The following is an 18,408-nucleotide window of genomic DNA, read 5'->3' as shown; positions in this document are numbered from 1 at the left end:
TACATTTCCATGGTTTAATAGTATTGTTGATCTTCTGTCTATCCTTCCAGTCAGGGATTTATTTATTTTGTTTCTATTTGCATTTGAGCCAGATGCTATCACGTTAGCTCAGTAGCTAAAGAGCTTCGCTGATGTATTGTCGTGGAGATAAAAGTCACTGTGAATGTCCATTTCGCGTTCTCGACTCTCATTTTCAAGAGGATATAGTATCCGAGGTGGTTTAAAATACAAATCCGTGATACACAATAGAAAAAGGAGAGTGTGTGGAATCCAATGAGACCTTGTACCTAAGTTACGGTCAGAGCGAAAAAAGATACACCCTGCACTGCCTCTCTAGTTCTTCACTCTAACGTTCCTCATCCACAAATCTTTCATCCTCGCTCAAATTAATGGGGTAATCGTCGCTTTCTCGGTCCGAATCTCTCTCGCTCCATTGTAAACAACGGGGAATTGTGAGGAATCCTTCCTCCTGTGACGTCACGCTACTTCCGGTATAGGCAAGGCTTTTTTTTATCAGCGACCAAAAGTTGCGAACTTTATCGTCGTTGTTCTATACTAAATCCTTTCAGCAAAAATATGGCAATATCGCAAAATGATCAAGTATGACACATAAAATGGATCTGCTATCCCCGTTTAAATTAAAAAAAAATCATTTCAGTAGGCCTTTAAAGTACCTAAAATCCAGTATTTTTTTTAAATTGGCTAATCAGATATTTGTATACAACGATAGTGTATATAACTAGCCATGGCCTGAAAATCCTCTACCTACATAAACTGTCAATAATTATTTGTTTGAACTATTTCTGATTGTTTGCTTCATGTTCATCAAAAACAGGGTTTGTTCAAGAAAACCTGCCAGTGAACAGGTTAGGTAGAGTTCGTTACCATGGTAACTGACATCAACTAACCTCTCTTTTTTCGAATAAAAAACCCTAAATTTCCCTAATCTCAGAGGTTTTACTTAACCTGCTTTCCGGAATAAACCTCAGCACACTACTGACTTTTACCCTGGCATGTATCAGAGAATCTTTAACACACACTTCAACTCAACAAGTTCTCTCACTGTGTGTTCTCATGTGTTTTTTAAATTCTACTTTTTGTTCAAAACCTTCACCACACAGAGAACAGGTAAGCATTTTCTCTTTAGTGTGTATTTTAGTGTGTGTTTTCAAATTTCCTTTCTGAGTGAAACTTTTACCACAAACTGAGCACACAAATGGTCTGTCACCAGAGTGCGTTCTCATGTGAGTCGCAAGGCTTTTTCTGTCACAAAAGCTTTTTTGGCAGCTTGAACAGAAAATACGTTTCTCACCAGTGTGTATTCTCTCGTGTTTTACAAGATTTCTTTGTTTATTGAAGCTTTTGTTACAGCTTGAACATGAAAAAGGTTTTACACACCGTTTCTCTATAGTGTGTATTTTAAAATGTGTTGTCAAATTTCCTTTGTAATAGAATCTTCGACCACAAACTGAGCACATGAAAGGTTTCTCACCAGTGTGTATTATTGTGTGTCTTACAAAACTTGATCTGTCAGAAAAGCTTTTGTTGCAGCTGGAACATGAAAAAGGTTTCTCTCCAGTGTGTATTCTCATGTGTTTTGTTAAAGATCCTTTCTGAGCAAAACTTCTACCGCAAACTGAGCATATGAATGGTTTCTCTCCGGTGTGTATTGTCATGTGTTTTTTCAGATGGGATTGTTGTACAAAACTTATACCACACACTGAACAGATAAACAGTTTCTCTCTAGTGTGGATTCTTGTGTGTTGTGTCAAATTTCCTTGATGAGTGAAACCTTTACCACACACAGTGCATTTGAATGGTCTTTCACCAGTGTGTATTCTCATGTGCCTTCCAAGATTTGTTCTGTCACAAAAGCTTTCATTGCAGCTTGAACATGAAAAAGGTTTCTCTCCGGTGTGTACTTTCATGTGTTTTGTCAAAGTTCCACTCTGAGTGAAACTTTTACCACAAACTGAACAGGTAAAAAGTTTATCTCCGGTGTGTATTTTGGTGTGTGTTTTCAGATTTCCTTTCAGAGTGAAACTTCTACCACAAACAGTGCACATGAAAGGTTTCTCACCAGTGTGTATTTTCATGTGTTTGGTCAAACTTACCTTCTGGGAAAAACTTTTACCACAAACTGAGCACTTGTATGGTTTCTCTCCAGTGTGTATTCTCATGTGTGTTTTCAGTAGGCTATGGTATTTAAAAGTTTTGTCACAACGAGAGCATTTAAAATGTGTGTTGTCAGTGTCACGTGTCATACCCGCTTGATAGTCTTCATCATCAGTGTCAGAAGAGTGTGATGTTGTGTCCTCACTCTCTGAAAGTGGAATTAAGAGGTTATCTGCTTGTGATCCTCCACAGTGGTCTCCATGAGCTTCTGTTGTCATGTGTCGAGTTGAGCTGCTGCTTGAAGGCTCCACCTCTCTCTTCACACTTTCAACTTTGATCTCATCACCCTCACTCTTCACAATGTCACCAATCAACCGGAACTCCCGCAACCTTTCAATATGCTCTCCCTCCTGACTGATGCTGTGTTCCTCCTCTTCCTTTTTGATATGGAGGGGCCGTGGTTCATCCTTTTCTTCTTTAATATGGGGGGACTGTGGCTCCACCTCTTCAAAGTAGGGGTTCTGTGGCTCCTCTTCTTCCTCTTTAATCTGAGGGAGCTGTAGCTCCTCCTGCTTCATGTTGGAGGTCCACTCCTGCTGCTCAGGAGGAAGATTTTCTTCCCTGACGTCTGCAGGACACAAGAAGACAAAGACATACTTTAGAAAGTTTTGCTTAGTTACATGAGACATTGTCCTGCACCAGCATACATTCTGTCAATGTCAAAGAGGATTTCACAAATCACCACGTTGACGTTCACTTTATGGGGTGACAAGGGGAGAAATTATACTCCTGTACTATCCCACAGAAAAAAAGTTCCCCGTCAAACTCCTGTTAAAATGACAACCGCTTAGGGATTGTTATTGTTCTGCCCTTTATTTTGTAAAGGTACATTTTGTTTATTCTTTTTTTTACATGCACGCTGACATCAAAGAGCTAAGCGGTCATCCTAGAAATTGACATCAAAGAGCCTGGTAGCCAAGTTGAAATCAGTTTCTCAGTCAGATGTCTGCTGAAAGCGGCATTTTTCAACTTCTTGTAAGCTTTGTGCTTTTGCCCCTTCAAAAGCATTGTCTGTAAGTATTTATTTGTGAAAGTAAAGACATATATACTTCATTTTCTGTTGTGCTACCTTATGTAAAATTGTGAACTTTGTAAATGTTTATTTCCATCACGATTGCTTCATGTTTTGTGCCTTTGAGGAGTTTCCAAATGATTTACCCTTGTATTTCACTTGTATATAAGAATTCAAAACCCCACAGCAACGTTTTATAAACACACTGCAAGTCTATATATAACGTAGTAACAGATATGTTCATAACAATATGTAATTTGTTCAAAATACCGGCTGTTTTTTTTCATCCGCATGCTGCCGTGCTGCAGTGACGTTGCTGAGCCGAGGAGCATGTGGAGTGTGTCAGCGCGCACACACTCAGTGTGCACACAAGCAAGAAACAGCGAAGAAAGGAAAACTGGCAAATAAAGGCAATTATACAGGTTAATAAAGAGGGTGCGTGAAGTGCAATATGGAGGTATTTGGGCTTCAAAACCATCAATCGAGGTGACGCTTTGAACACAGAAGCGTTACGGTGCAAGCAGTGCTTTAAAACACTGACCACCTGCGCTTCAAACTTATGTAAACATTTAAATAACAATAATACAGACCTACACAATAAGTTCAAAGGTAATGTAGTTAACTAGCTCCCATGTTGTGCACATATAGATACATAGACGCGCACACAGCTGCTTGACTTGATGACAAATATTAGCACCCACGTAGCGCAAACTAATGCAAGTGAAATGACTGAATTGTGCTACAAATTCCTATAATTTGTGTTTTAGCTTGAACAATAGGCCATTTTCCAGAACTTTTGGTTCCTGGAACCTTTAGTTTTTTTTAACTATAGGTGTGTGGTTTGTGTTTCCACCGCATTTCACAGTTCAGGGTAATTTATACAAATAGGCTGGTGACTTAGGTCATAGTTCTATTACTAAAAAGTAAGTAAATTAAATACAAAGCAATAATAAAAATAATAAAAACGATATGATTTAAAAAAAATTAAGTTTACCAAATTGTTCCTAAAAAGTTAGGCTTTTGTCCGCAATGTTCAATTAATGTGTGTCAGGCGGTTCCATGTGATCCATTTCAGCTGTAAATAACAATACATACATAATTAATGTCTGTGTTTATCTCACACCAACAACACAAACACATCGGCTTTAGCGTTAGCTTGTTAGCATTAGCATTCTGTTCGCTAGGGTTGAGGCTAATAACTACACAAATGGAACTTTTACAACATGTAATGAAGTAAATAGTAAATAATTTATGTCATTTACCGTTGTTACATTCGTGTACTGCCTCCTTTATTTCACATTTATCCAACAAAATCGGTGTCGTAAGCAGCAGTGGTCATTGCTTCAAGTCCGATAAATACGTTTGATAAAAGTCCATCCACTTCTCGTAGCTTCTCGTATCAAAATTAAGTTTGTAAAAATTATAAACAACATTGAACTGCATAGATACAGTTTAGAGACTACGGCTGACTAAAAACACTGCAAGATAGTTCCTTTGATCAGTGTTCTTCAGCACAAAGATGCCTCACAAAAGTTGCTGCAAGTCGAAAGCTCCTTTCGCTCTTCTTTCTCTTTGTTAAGTTTGTTGTAATAAAAATACACGAGAAATAAGAAATTAACAAGTCTCCGCAATGGCGGTCATGTGTTTCAAAAATAAGTTTTAGGAATGCCTCCAACGGTGTTCAACTAATCAGCGTTCGACCGCACAGCTCGCCCCCACAAAGTTTGAGGGTAGCTTCAAAAAGTGCCACCTAAGAGGAACTCCGAAAGGTTCCTGAAGAACTAAATATACCTGGGTAGTTTTTGTTGGAAATACAGGAGGAACTTTATTTACCTGTAAGTGGGAAAGTTCCTGAAAAAATTCCTGCGGTGGATAAGGGCCTTTTGAAACACTTCAATAAAGCAGTGAATTTAAAAGTACATGGATTCAGTTTTTATTTGTATCTTATTGTGGTATCAGATAAGTATGGAAAATTGTTTTTCTTTGGTCCCTTTTTTTTAGGCACAATGGTACAAAAACACACAATAATATCAATCCATTCATCTTCTTCTGCTTATCCGAGGTCGGGTCGGGGGCAGCAGCCTAAGCAGGGAAGCCCAGACTTCCCTCTCCCCAGCTACTTCGTCCAGCTCCTCCCGGGGGATCTCGAGGCGTTCCCAGGCCAGCCGAGAGACATAGTCTTCCCAACGTGTCCTGGGTCTTCCCCGTGGCCTCCTACCGGTTGGACGTGCCCGAAACACCTCCCTAGGGAGGCGTTCGGGTGGCATCCTGACCAGATGCCCGAACCACCTCATCTGGCTCCTCTCGATGTGGAGGAGTAGCGGCTTTACTTTGAGCTCCTCCCGGATAACAGAGCTTCTCACCCTATCTCTAAGGGAGAGCCCTGCCACCCGGCGGAGGAAACTCATTTCGGCCGCTTGTACCCGTGATCTTGTCCTTTCGGTCATGACCCAAAGCTCATGACCATAGGTGAGGATGGGAACGTAGATCGACCGGTAAATTGAGAGCTTTGCCTTCCGGCTCAGCTCCTTCTTCACCACAACGGATCGATACAGCGTCCGCATTACTGAAGACACCGCACCGATCCGCCTGTCGATCTCACGATCCACTCTTTCCTCACTCGTGAACAAGACTCCGAGGTACTTGAACTCCTCCACTTGGGGCAAGATCTCCTCCCCAACCCGGAGATGGCACTCCAACCTTTTCCGGGTGAGAACTAGGGTTGGGTATCGTTTGAATTCGAACGATTCCGATTCTTTGTTTCGATTCCGATTCCTGACGATTCTCGATTCCGATTATTTTAAGAGGCAGGGTCCAAAAAAAGTTTAGGATATTTTAAATGAGCTAGCTAACCTACAGTCTTTCTGAATGAAATAGTCTGACATTCTCCATCAATTTTAATTCTATTAACTTTTTATGAACTTTACTATAAATTCCTCACAGGGCGGTTTTCAACTAGAATATAAATATCAAATCTATGAACTTGAATATAAATATTATAAATTATGAATACTTTTTCCCAGGGGTACACTTTCCTCAAGAGTGCTTTATTTTTGAAAACCTCATCAAAACACATTAACACATAAGTGTATGATGCTGCAGGAAACCTCATGAAAACACATTTACACACACAAGTGTATGATGCTGCAGGTACTTAAAAATGTTACCGTGCTCCCACTGATGGGCTAACCTGGTGCAGAAAAGCAAATAAACAATAAGAAACAACTTGCAAAACCCAGTCCAGATTAGCAGCAGGTACAGTATAAAATCAGAGACAGTTCTTGTTTAGGAAAATGACCATATCCGCCTTCTCAGGCAGGATGCATGAGCGTTCTGGACAGATAGTGTCTCCTGCTGTGGAAAATACACGTTCGCTGGGTGTGGAAGAAGCTTGAACGCATAAATAGGAGAAAGCTAGATCTGACAGCAAAGGATAAGTCTTTTGTTGGTTCCACCGGACCACCACCATGCAGCAGGGTCGTCAGACATAAGTATCGGTGGAACGTCCTGGTACATCTGCAGCTCTCTCTCCACTCGTTTCTTGATGGACATGGAGCTCTGTTATTTCGCGGTTATTTCATTTTTTTTTTGTAAAGTAAAGCCACACTTTCGACCGCCGACGCCCGCTATCCATGCTTGAACTTGACTGACTCGCTCGGCTATGCTAACACTTCTGGCGGTGGGCGCTTCTTCGTTGGTGTTCAGCGCTTCTTCTTCCGGTTCGGCGGACATATTTTTTTCCGGTCGGCGGACTAAATTGGCGTGACAGCATCGAAAATAGGAATAGAAATTTATACTTTTGAACGATTCCGGGAGAATCGGAAAGTTAGTCCCGGTTCCAATCGATACTCGATACTCGATACCCAACCCTAGTGAGAACCATATACTCGGACTTGGAGGTGCTGATTCCCATCCCAGTCGCTTCACACTCGGCTGCGAACCGATCCAGTGAGAGCTGAAGATCTTGGCCAGATGAAGCCATCAGGACCACATCATCTGCAAATAGCAGAGACCTAATCCTGCAGCCACCAAACCAGATACCCTCAACGCCCTGACTGCGCCTAGAAATTATGTCCATAAAAGTTATGAACAGAATCGGTGACAAAGGGCAGCCTTGGCGGAGTCCAATCCTCACTGGAAACGAGTCCGACTTACTGCCAGCAATGCGGACCAAGCTCTGACACTGATTATACAGGGAGCGGACCGCCACAATAACACAGTCCATTACCCCATACTCTCTGAGCACTCTCCACAGGACTTCCCGGGGTACACGGTCAAATGCCTTCTCCAAGTTCACAAAGCACATGTAGACTGGTTGTGCAAACTCCCATGCACCCTCAAGGACCCTGCCGAGAGTATAGAGCTGGTTCACAGTTCCACGACCAGGACGAAAACCACACTGTTCCTCCTGAATCCGGGGTTCGACTATCCGGCGTAGCCTCCTCTCCAGTACACCTGAATAGACCTTACCGGGAAGGCTGATGAGTGTGATCCCACGATAGTTGGAACACACCCTACGGTTCCCCTTCTTATAGAGAGGAACCACCACCCCGGTCTGCCAATCCAGAGGTACCGCCCCCGATGTCCACGCGATGTTGCAGAGTCTTGTCAACCAAGACAGTCCCACAGCATCCAGAGCCTTAAGGAACTCCGGGCGGGTCTCATCCACCCCCGGGGCCTTGCCACCGAGGAGCTTTTTAACTACCTCGGCAACCTCAGCCCACCACAGATTCCCCAGGCACTGCTTCCTCATAGGAAGATGTGCTGGTAGGATTGAGGAGGTCTTCGAAGTATTCCCTCCACCGATACACAACATCCGCAGTCGAGGTCAGCAGAACACCATCCCCACCATACACGGTGTTGACATTGCACTGCTTCCCCTTCCTGAGGCGGCGGATGGTGGTCTGGAATCGCTTCGAAGCCGTCCGGAAGTCGTTTTCCATGGCTTCTCCGAACTCCCCCCATGTCAGAGTTTTTGCCTTTGCGACCGCTGAAGCCGCACACCGCTTGGCCTGTCGGTACCTGTCCGCTGCCTCAGGAGTCCTATGAGCCAAAAGAACCCGATAGGACTCTTTCTTCAGCTTGACGGCATCCCTCACCGCTGGTGTCCACCAGCGGGTTCTAGGATTACCGCCATGACAGGCACCAACCACCTTGCGGCCACAGCTCCAATCGTTTGCCTCGACAATAGAGGTATGGAACATCGTCCACTAGGACTCAATGTCCAGCACCTCCCTTGTGACAAGTTGAAAGTTCTTCCGGAGGTGGGAATTGAAACTCTTTCTGACAGGAGACTCTGCCAGGCGTTCCCAGCAAACCCTCACAATGCGTTTGGGCCTGCCAGGTCTGTCTGGCATCCTCCCCCAACATCGCAGCCAACTCACCACCAGGTGGTGATCGATAGAAAGCTCCGCCCCTCTCTTCACCCGAGTGTCCAAAACATGAGACCACAAATCCGATGACACAACTACAAAGTCGATGATGGAACTGCGGCCAACGAGTGTCCTGGTGCCAAGTGCACTTATGGACACCCTTATGTTTGAACATGGTGTCTGCTATGGACAATCTGTGACGAGCACAAAAGTCCAATAACAAAACACCACTCGGGTTCAGATCCGGGCGGCCATTCTTACCAATCACGCCTCTCCAGGTTTCACTGTCGTTGCCAACATGAGCGTTGAAGTCCCACAGTAGAACGAGGGAATCACCCGGGGGAGCACTCTCCAGTACTCCCTCGAGTGAATCCAAAAAGGGTGGGTACTCTGAGCTGCCGTTTGGTGCGTAAGCGCAAACCACAATCAGGACCCATCCCCCCACCCGAAGGCGGAGGGAAGCTACCCTCTCGTCCACTGGGTTGAACTCCAACGTGCAGGCTTTGAGCCGGGGGGCAACAAGAATTGCTACCCCAGCCCGTCGCCTCTCACTGCTGGCAACGCCAGAGTGGAAGAGAGTCCAGCCCCTCTCAAGAGAACTGGTTCCAGAGCCCTTGCTGTGCGTCAAAGTGAGTCCGACTATATCTAGCCTCAACTTCTCCACCTCACGCACTAGCTCAGGCTCCTTCCCCCCCAGCGAGGTGACATTCCACGTCCAAAGAGCTAGCTTATGTAGCCGAGGATCGGACCGCCAAGTGCCCTGCCTTCGGCTGCTGCCCAGCTCACACTGCACCCGACCTCTATGGCCCCTGCTATGGGTGGTGAGCCCATTGGAGGGGGGACCCACGTTGCCTCTTCGGGCTGTGCCCGGCCGTGCCCCATGGGGACAGGCCCGGCCACCAGGCGCTCGCCATCGTGCCCCAACTCCGGGCCTGGCTCCAGAGGGGGGTCCCGGTGACCTGCGTCCGGGCGAGGGAAATCTGGGTCCTTTGTTTGTGTTCTTTATAGAGGTCTTCGAGCTGCTCTTTGTCTGATCACTCACCTAGGACCAGTTTGTCTTGGGAGACCCTACTAGGGGGCATAGAAGCCCCCGGACAACATAGCTCCTAGGATCATTGGGACACGCAAACACCTCTACCACGTTAAGGTGGCAGCTCAGAGAGGAGATAATAATATCTGATAGAATGCTAAAAATAACAGACAAACCTAAAAAAAATATGTAATATTACTGAATGCGACATTCACAAAGTACATCATGATAAAAAAATTGAGATTTACAATATTACCTATGAACGTTAAAACACTGAATATTAAGAACATACAAATAATCGCTCATCTTTTACTTCCCAGACCACATCCCCGATTGACACCTTTTACAATCAAGCAAAATGCAACAAACACAGAAAAATATGAACGCAAAGGGTAAAGAACACAATCTGAAATATCACTTTTCTGCAGAACTTTGTTGTACAAATCTGCTTCTGCGTCTGTTCCTGACACCCAAATGGCACTGCACATTCATAGTTTTGATGTTAAAGGTCTTTACAAAAATAATTTGTAAACGGTCAGCGGGCCACTTTGAAAAGCTTAACGGACCATATTCGGTTTGCATGCCGTATTTTGCCCACGTCTGATCTAAACAATTAGTAGATTAATCGGATTATTATGAATAGACGTCCATCCATCCATCCATCCATTTTCTACCGCTTGTCTCTTTTGGGGTCGCGGGCGGTGCATTGAAGTATTAATTACCACAATAGGTTGTATTCCACTGACATCGTGTCCGGCTCAAGAAATATGCAAGCCACGAAATGGTGGCTAAGCGAGCGTCTGTTGTCAAAGTGTTCTGGGCAGCATTTTGTTTTCTGGAAGAAAAAGGCCCAATGCTTGCGTTGTTTCAGGCTGATGTAACTTCTCAAATCGCAAAAAAGATAAACATTTCTTCAGAGTTCTTCAAGAGATAATCAAGAAGGGTGCAAGATGCCAAGATTTTGTGATATGATGACAAAAAAAGTGGCTCTCAAATGTAAGTCTCCAGTAGAAGGGAGTCAAAGAATGCACAAGTGTGCACTATTTATTTCATTAAAGGTTTGTTTAATATACTAATAATATTAGTATTTTCTATTTAAATGTGAGCGTGAATATTGTCTGTCTATCTGTTTTGTCCAGGGTGTACCCCGACTTCCGCCCGAATGCAGTTGAGATAGGCTGCAGCACCCCCGCGACCTTCGACAAGCGGTAGAAAATGGATGGATGATGGATTTCCCATTTAAGTCTTATCTTGATATTATTGGAAATGTTATTTTGTTTCGAGGTGGTTGAAACACATGTTTGCTATTAGTGTTTTGTAAAGCAACTGGGCGAGTCTAAATAAAAAGGAGGAAAATGTGAGTGTGGAAGGGGCGTGGTCCACGCGTCACCTGCGGGCAGAGCATGTGCAGTAGCCGGCTGTGAAGCAGATGACAGGTGAGTGGATACCTCAGCTGAAACGAGTTAGCTAATCACCTGTCTCTTTATTAGCAGCGTTGGTAACCGTGAGAGGGGGGGGGAAAGGGAGAGCCGAAAGGCAGGAACAGGAGAAGTGTGGAAGCAGAAGAGCCTTTGAAAGAAAATAAAACGAACTCTGTAACCTGGCAACCAGGCTTGGTCGTGTTCTGTCGGTCCTGAAGAACCCCGCGACACAGTGCGTGTCACAGTTGGCGCCCAAAGAAGCAAGGACCAAGGAGAGATGTCGGCCCCAACCCCCTGGAGGCGCTCGGAAGTGTCCTGGCAGAGGTGTCAGCAGCGACCCAGCAGCAGATGGAGACGGGCCGCCAGCAGACCCAAATTCTGCAAGCGCTGGTGAGCCGGACGGGAGGCTCTGCGAAGGCGGGGACGACTACCTCCATGCAGCGCATGGCGGAGGCTGAAGACCCGCAAGCATTCCTCGACATCTTCGAAGCCACGGCAGCAGCATGTGACCGGCCAGACGAGGAGTGGGGTGTGAAGCTGCTGCCGCTCCTGGCGGGGAGGCGCAGCTGGCGGTGCTTAGAGAACCGGCGCCTGCCCGGGTGCACATCCCCAGCCTGCGCCGCGCAATATTGGAACGCCGGTTCTGCACCATGCGGCTGGGTCCCGAAGACCGCCCGTTTGCGCTAGCGCAGCAGCTCCGAGACGTGGCAACCCGGTGGATCCAACCCCAGGAGTCTGACAGCCGAATGTTCGAGCTCATCCTCCTTGAACAGTTTGTGGATGCGCTCCCAACCAGAACCGCAGCGTGGGTCCGTTACCACCGTCCGTGGGACCTGATGACCGCAGTGACCCTGGCTGAGGACCACCTGGCGGTCCACCGGGAGGTGACCCCAAGATCGGCCGAAAGACCGACCCCAGCACCGCAAAGACGTAGCGCGCAGACGGAGGCGGCACCTCTGGAGCCAAGACCCCGTTTTCTTGCACAACCAACCAGATCTTCAGTGGCGTCACCAGTTATATTAATGAGTGCTTAACATAATGTGAAAATGAAAAACAGTGACACAGTGCTATCGAGTGCTGCTAGCAGTTTGTTTACAAGGACACGTCCTTGCAAGACGAAAAGTTAAATCATGAAATGCAACCTTACACGAGCAAAAACAATGCATGATTTATCTGGGAGCCATACACAAAGAAATTGTAGGCCTCCATGCTTTTCCAAGTTTTCATCCGTTTTTACGTGTAGAATGACGTCTGGAGCACTAGATAGTTCGACGTGTCTAAGAGAATGCGACCGAACGAATAATCCCTTGAGATCACTAGACTAATCTTTTTTTATAACGTCCATCCATCCATCCATCTTCTTCCGCTTATCCGAGGTCGGGTCGCAGGGGCAGCAGCCTAAGCAGGGAAGCCCAGACTTCCCTCTCCCCAGCCACTTCGTCTAGCTCTTCCCGGGGGATCCCGAGGCGTTCCCAGGCCAGCCGGGAGACATAGTCTTCCCAACGTGTCCTGGGTCTTCCCCGTGGCCTCCTACCGGTCGGACGTGCCCTAAACACCTCCGTAGGGAGGCGTTCGGGTGGCATCCTGACCAGATGCCCGAACCACCTCATCTGGCTCCTCTCGATGTGGAGGAGCAGTGGCTTTACTTTGAGCTCCTCCCGGATGACAGAGCTTCTCACCCTATCTCTAAGGGAGAGACCCGCCACCCGGCGGAGGAAACTAATTTCGGCCGCTTGTACCCGTGATCTTGTCCTTTCGGTCATAACCCAAAGCTCATGACCATAGGTGAGGATGGGAACGTAGATCGACCGGTAAATTGAGAGCTTTGCCTTGCGGCTCAGCTCCTTCTTCACCACAACGGACCGATACAGCGCCCGCATTACTGAAGACGCCGCACCGATCCGCCTGTTGATCTCACGATCCACTCTTCCCTCACTCGTGAACAAGACTCCGAGGTACTTGAACTCCTCCACTTGGGGCAAGATCTCCTCCCCAACCCGGAGATGGCACTCCAACCTTTTCCGGGCGAGAACCATGGACTCGGACATGGAGGTGCTGATTCTCATCCCAGTCGCTTCACACTCAGCTGCGAACCGATCCAGTGAGAGCTGAAGATCCTGGCCAGATGAAGCCATCAGGACCACATCATCTGCAAAAAGCAGAGACCTAATCCCGCAGCCACCAAACCGGATCCCCTCAACGCCTTGACTGCGCCTAGAAATTCTGTCCATAAAAGTTATGAACAGAATCGGTGACAAAGGGCAGCCTTGGCGGAGTCCAACCCTCACTGGAAACGTGTCCGACTTACTGCCGGCAATGCGGACCAAGCTCTGACACTGATCATACAGGGAGCGGACCGCCACAATCAGACAGTCCGATACCCCATACTCTCTGAGCACTCCCCACAGGACTTCCCGAGGGACACGGTCGAATGCCTTTTCCAAGTCCACAAAGCACATGTAGACTGGTTGGGCAAACTCCCATGCACCCTCAAGGACCCTGCCGAGAGTATAGAGCTGGTCCACAGTTCCACGACCAGGACGAAAACCACACTGTTCCTCCTGAATCCGAGGTTCAACTATCCGGCGTAGCCTCCTCTCCAGTACACCTGAATAGACCTTACCGGGAAGGCTGAGGAGTGTGATCCCCCGATAGTTAGAACACACCCTCCGGTTCCCCTTTTTAAAGAGAGGAACCACCACCCCGGTCTGCCAATCCAGAGGTACCGCCCCCGATGTCAACGCGATGCTGCAGAGTCTTGTCAACCAAGACAGCCCCACAGCATCCAGAGCCTTAAGGAACTCCGGGCGGATCTAATCCACCCCCGGGGCCCTGCCACCGAGGAGCTTTTTAACTACCTCAGCAACCTCAGCCCCAGAAATAGGAGAGCCCACCACAGATTCCCCAGGCACTGCTTCCTCATAGGAAGACGTGTTGGTGGGATTGAGGAGGTCTTCGAAGTATTCCCTCCACCGATCCACAACATCCGCAGTCGAGGTCAGCAGAACACCATCCTCACCATACACGGTGTTGATAGTGCAATGCTTCCCCTTCCTGAGGCGGCGGATGGTGGTCCAGAATCGCTTTGAAGCCGTCCGGAAGTCGTTTTCCATGGCTTCCCCGAACTCCTCCCATGTCCGAGTTTTTGCCTCTGCGACCGCTGAAGCCGCACACCGCTTGGCCTGTCGGTACCTGTCCGCTGCCTCATGAGTCCTTTGAGCCAAAAGAACCCGATAGGACTCCTTCTTCAGCTTGACGGCATCCCTCACCGCCGGTGTCCACCAACGGGTTCTAGGATTACCGCCACGACAGGCACCAACTACTTTGCAGCCACAGCTCCAATCATCCGCCTCGACAATAGAGGTGCGAAACATGGTCCACTCGGACTCAATGTCCAGCACCTCCCTCGTGACATGTTCAAAGTTCTTCCGGAGGTGGGAATTGAAACTCTCTCTGACAGGAGACTCTGCCAGACGTTCCCAGCAAACCCTCACAATGCGTTTGGGCCTGCCAGGTCTGTCCGGCATCCTCCCCCACCATCGCAGCCAACTCACCACCAGGTGGTGATCGGTAGAAAGCTCCGCCCCTCTCTTCACCCGAGTGTCCAAAACATGAGGCCGCAAATCTGATGACACAACTACAAAGTCGATCATGGAACTGCGGCCCAGGGTGTCCTGGTGCCAAGTGCACATATGGACACCCTTATGCTTGAACATGGTGTTCGTTATGGACAATCCGTGACGGGCACAAAAGTCCAATAACAACACACCACTCGGGTTCAGATCTGGGCGGCCATTCTTACCAATCACGCCTCTCCAGGTTTCACTGTCGTTGCCAATATGAGCGTTGAAGTCCCCCAGTAGAACGAGGGAATCACCCGGGGGAGCACCCTCAAGTACTCACTCGAGTGAATCCAAAAAGGGTGGGTACTCTGAGCTGCTGTTTGCCCCGTAAGCGCAAACAACAGTCAGGACCCTTCCCCCCACCCGAAGGCGGAGGGAAGCTACCCTCTCGTCCACTGGGTTGAACTCCAACATGCAGGTTCTGAGCCGGGGGGCAACAAGAATTGCCACCCCAGCCCGTCGCCTCTCACTGCCGGCAACGCCAGAGTGGAAGAGAGTCCATCCCCTCTCGAGAGAACTGGTTCCAGAGCCCTTGCTGTGCGTCGAAGTGAGTCCGACTATGTCTAGCCGGAACTTCTCCACCTCGCGCACTAGCTCAGGCTCCTTCCCCCCCAGCTAAGTGACGTTCCACGTCCCAAGAGCTAGCTTCTGTAGCCGAGGATCGGACCGCCAAGTGCCCTGCCTTCGGCTGCCGCCCAGCTCACATTGCACCCAACCTCTATGGCCCCTGCTATGGGTGGTGAGCCCATTGGAGGGGGGACCCACGTTGCCTCTTCGGGCTGTGCCCGGCCGGGCCCCATGGGGACAGGCCCGGCCACCAGGCGCTCGCCGTCGTGCCCCAACTCCGGGCCTGGCTCCAGAGGGGGGCCCCGGTGACCCACGTCCGGGCGAGGGAAATCTGAGTCTCGGTTCTTGTATTTCCATAGAAGTCTTCGAGCTGCTCTTTGTCTGATTCCTCACCTAGGACCTGTTTGTCTTGGGAGACCCTACCAGGGGGAATGGAAGCCCCCGGACAACATAGCTCCTAGGATCATTGAGACACGCAAACTCCTCTACCACGGTAAGGTGGCAGCTCTTTATAACGTATAAAGATCAATTTGATTGCAAAGTTAGATTTTTTTTTTTTACTGGTATCTGCTTTTAACGGTAAGAACTAGATCCCTTGCATAGTAAGATAGTTTGCATACTGTTTGCTGCACAGTAGCCATGTTGGTTTGATGGACCACCACTTTATTTTGCTTCCATTCAACAGTCATGTGACTGAATACAACCTATAATCTATCTGCAAGAGGCTGAGGATTTTGCTTGTATTTCCTTGGCCTACTGGCCAATCAAAAGTGGTTAAAGGAAACAGTAAGTTTGTGTGCACCAATAACAAACACGAACCCGAGAGGGACAAGTGGTAGAGGATGGATGGATAGATAGAAACAAACCACGTTAAACCCAGATTCCGATCTAATAAAGGTCTTAACTCATTCTCCTTCTATACCACATCAATATGGAATGCACTCCCAACAGGTGTAAAAGAAAGTGCATTTATATCCTCCTTCAAAACCACACTAAAACAACACCTCCAGGCAACTTCAACCCTTGACTAACACCCTCCGCCCTCCACATCCCACCTCCCCGGATTGTAAATAACCAAATGTAAATAATCAAATGTATTTCTAATGTATATACTTGTTCTTATGCTATCTGAACTCAATATGTTCTCTGCTCGCTGTACATATCCTACCAAGTCTGACCTACACTGTTTCAATGTCCATTTCTCTGATGATGCAATTGTTGATGACTGAAGTGCTGATATCAACCAAACCCTCCTCATCCCACCCCCCGGATTGTAAATAATGTAAATAATTCAATGTATAAACTCTGATGATTAACTTGTGTGATGACTGTATTATGATGATAGTATATATTTGTACCATGAATTGATTTACGTGGTCCCCGACTTAAACAAGTTGAAAAACGTATTCGGGTGTTACCATTTAGTGGTTAATTGTACGGACTATGTACTGTACTGTGCAATCTATTAATAAAAGTTTCAATCAAAAATCAATCAATCAATGGGCTTCAATGTGTCATGGGTCATCCTAGATAAAAAAAGTTGACATGGAAAGATCATATATTGCATGTGAAAAATAAGTTATCTAAAAGCTTATTTATTTTCAAACAAGGTTAAATACAGTTCCCCGTATAATACAATGAGAATGTTATATTGCGCAATTATTCTACCTTATTTAAATTACTGTGTATAAATATGGGGAAATACATATCACAGCAACATAATACCTTTATTTCTTTTACAGAAAAGAGCAATTTGTATTATTTTTAAAGTAGGATATAGAGACCACACAAATGCACTCTTCATTAGGTCAGGATTATTAAAACTAAATGACTTTGCAGAATTGCATACTCTATTAGTGATGTTCAAAGCTAGAAATAAAGTTATTCCAAAGGACTTACAAAAGTTATTTGTGTTCACGTCTGAAGATGAGAATCACAGAAGACCGTATGACTTTAAACATCCAGGAGCGCGAACAAATTTGAAACAAATGTGCTTGTCTGTTGCTGGTGTGAAAGCATGGAATTCCCTAAAGAAAGACTTAAAGTTGTAAGAATAGTTTTGAACTTAAAAAGTTACAAAAAGAGACAACTGGCATTATATCAAACTGACCCCAAAAGGGACAAGCGGTAGAAAATGGATGGATGGATTAATTCTTGATTTTGATTGGACGTGTCATTGTGAAAATGCTTAAATGAAAATTAAAAGTATGTTGGAGTTCTGGTGTTGGTGGAGGGAACAGTGATAAAGTCATGTAAAATAATGTGTAAAAAAAGGGGGCAGATAAATATAAGAATATTATTCTTCCATTTGCTCCTTTCTGATCATGGAAATGTATAAGAAACAAAAACACAATGAAAGTGTGAACTGTACGTGGCTTGTATACATGCATTTTCATGAAATGAAGAAAAAGAAATTATGATGATGATGAATGTGTTACTTTACAGTATTATAAACAGAGATTTGAACCCAGTTCTTGACTGTGCGGCCTACATGCTACACAACGTGCAACACTTTAATAACCATTTTCAAAAACGTAATATTTTTGCAAATCGCACAGAGTAAATACCACATTCATTTAGATAAAATATTATCACAAGTTCCTCGTGCTATGGTCAAGATTGCACTATGACGTCACTCCTTGTATCAGTAACAATAAGGCTGGAGGAGATAATAGCCTTTGCCACCACAATATAAAATACACGCAATTAATAACACCAAATAAAGATAAATATCAGCTGCTGATAAGTATTTTCACTCACCGTCGAGTCAATGTATGTGAGTTGTATGGCGTCTCACCTCGCCAGCTCGGTGGAAATGTTCAGCACGGACGTTGTTCTACAATTTAAACACAACACATATAGCGATTGTCGATAGCCAAATATCATCCGGAATGCGTAAACATATATTCAATAACTATGTTGTCTCTTACCCAGTGACTGGAATAGATTACACCTTTCCTCATCGATCGATATGATTAGCACAGCAACACGGAAATAGCAATAGCAAGACGTGACGACAGGAGGTGACGTAGACCATAGCTGTCCTACAAAAAGACACGTTACCGCGCAGGCGCAGTTAATGTATGCAACGTGCCTACGTGTCGGCCATCTTTGCAGGGGCCACTTTACAGTACAATGTGTTGTATATTGAAAATAAATTATGACTTTCTCATTTCTTCACGTTTTCATGCAGTTTACTTTGTTTACA

At 46.3% G+C, this 18,408-nt stretch overlaps 1 protein-coding gene across 2 annotated transcripts; it reads right to left on the bottom strand.

The window, feature by feature from the left end:
• Window positions 1–579: 579 nt before the first annotated feature.
• LOC133663375 (gastrula zinc finger protein XlCGF57.1-like) lies at window positions 580–18,239 on the bottom strand. Of its 2 annotated transcripts, none has more exons than XM_062067799.1 (3): window positions 18,131–18,231; window positions 17,998–18,036; window positions 580–2,743 (listed from the first exon to the last, which is right to left on the bottom strand). In XM_062067799.1, the coding sequence occupies exon 3, from the start codon at window positions 2,691–2,693 to the stop codon at window positions 1,047–1,049; it is 1,647 nt and encodes a 548-aa protein (XP_061923783.1). In that variant the 5' UTR covers window positions 2,694–2,743; window positions 17,998–18,036; window positions 18,131–18,231; the 3' UTR covers window positions 580–1,046. The 2 variants fall into 2 exon arrangements, with proteins under 2 accessions (XP_061923783.1, XP_061923782.1); XM_062067798.1 differs by having other exon boundaries at window positions 581–2,743; window positions 17,961–18,036; window positions 18,131–18,239.
• Window positions 18,240–18,408: the final 169 nt, after the last annotated feature.

Source organism: Entelurus aequoreus, linkage group LG13 (genome assembly GCF_033978785.1).
Source record: "Entelurus aequoreus isolate RoL-2023_Sb linkage group LG13, RoL_Eaeq_v1.1, whole genome shotgun sequence".
In the NCBI taxonomy this organism is placed as follows: domain Eukaryota; kingdom Metazoa; phylum Chordata; class Actinopteri; order Syngnathiformes; family Syngnathidae; genus Entelurus; species Entelurus aequoreus.
Note: the sequence above shows the minus strand (reverse complement) of the source record. Positions and strands in the feature narration are given on the sequence as shown.

Excerpts from the sequence above, each read along its gene's own strand:
- LOC133663375 (XM_062067798.1), bottom strand. The coding sequence starts at position 2,693 with ATGAAGCAGGAGGAGCTACAGCTCCCTCAGATTAAAGAGGAAGAAGAG.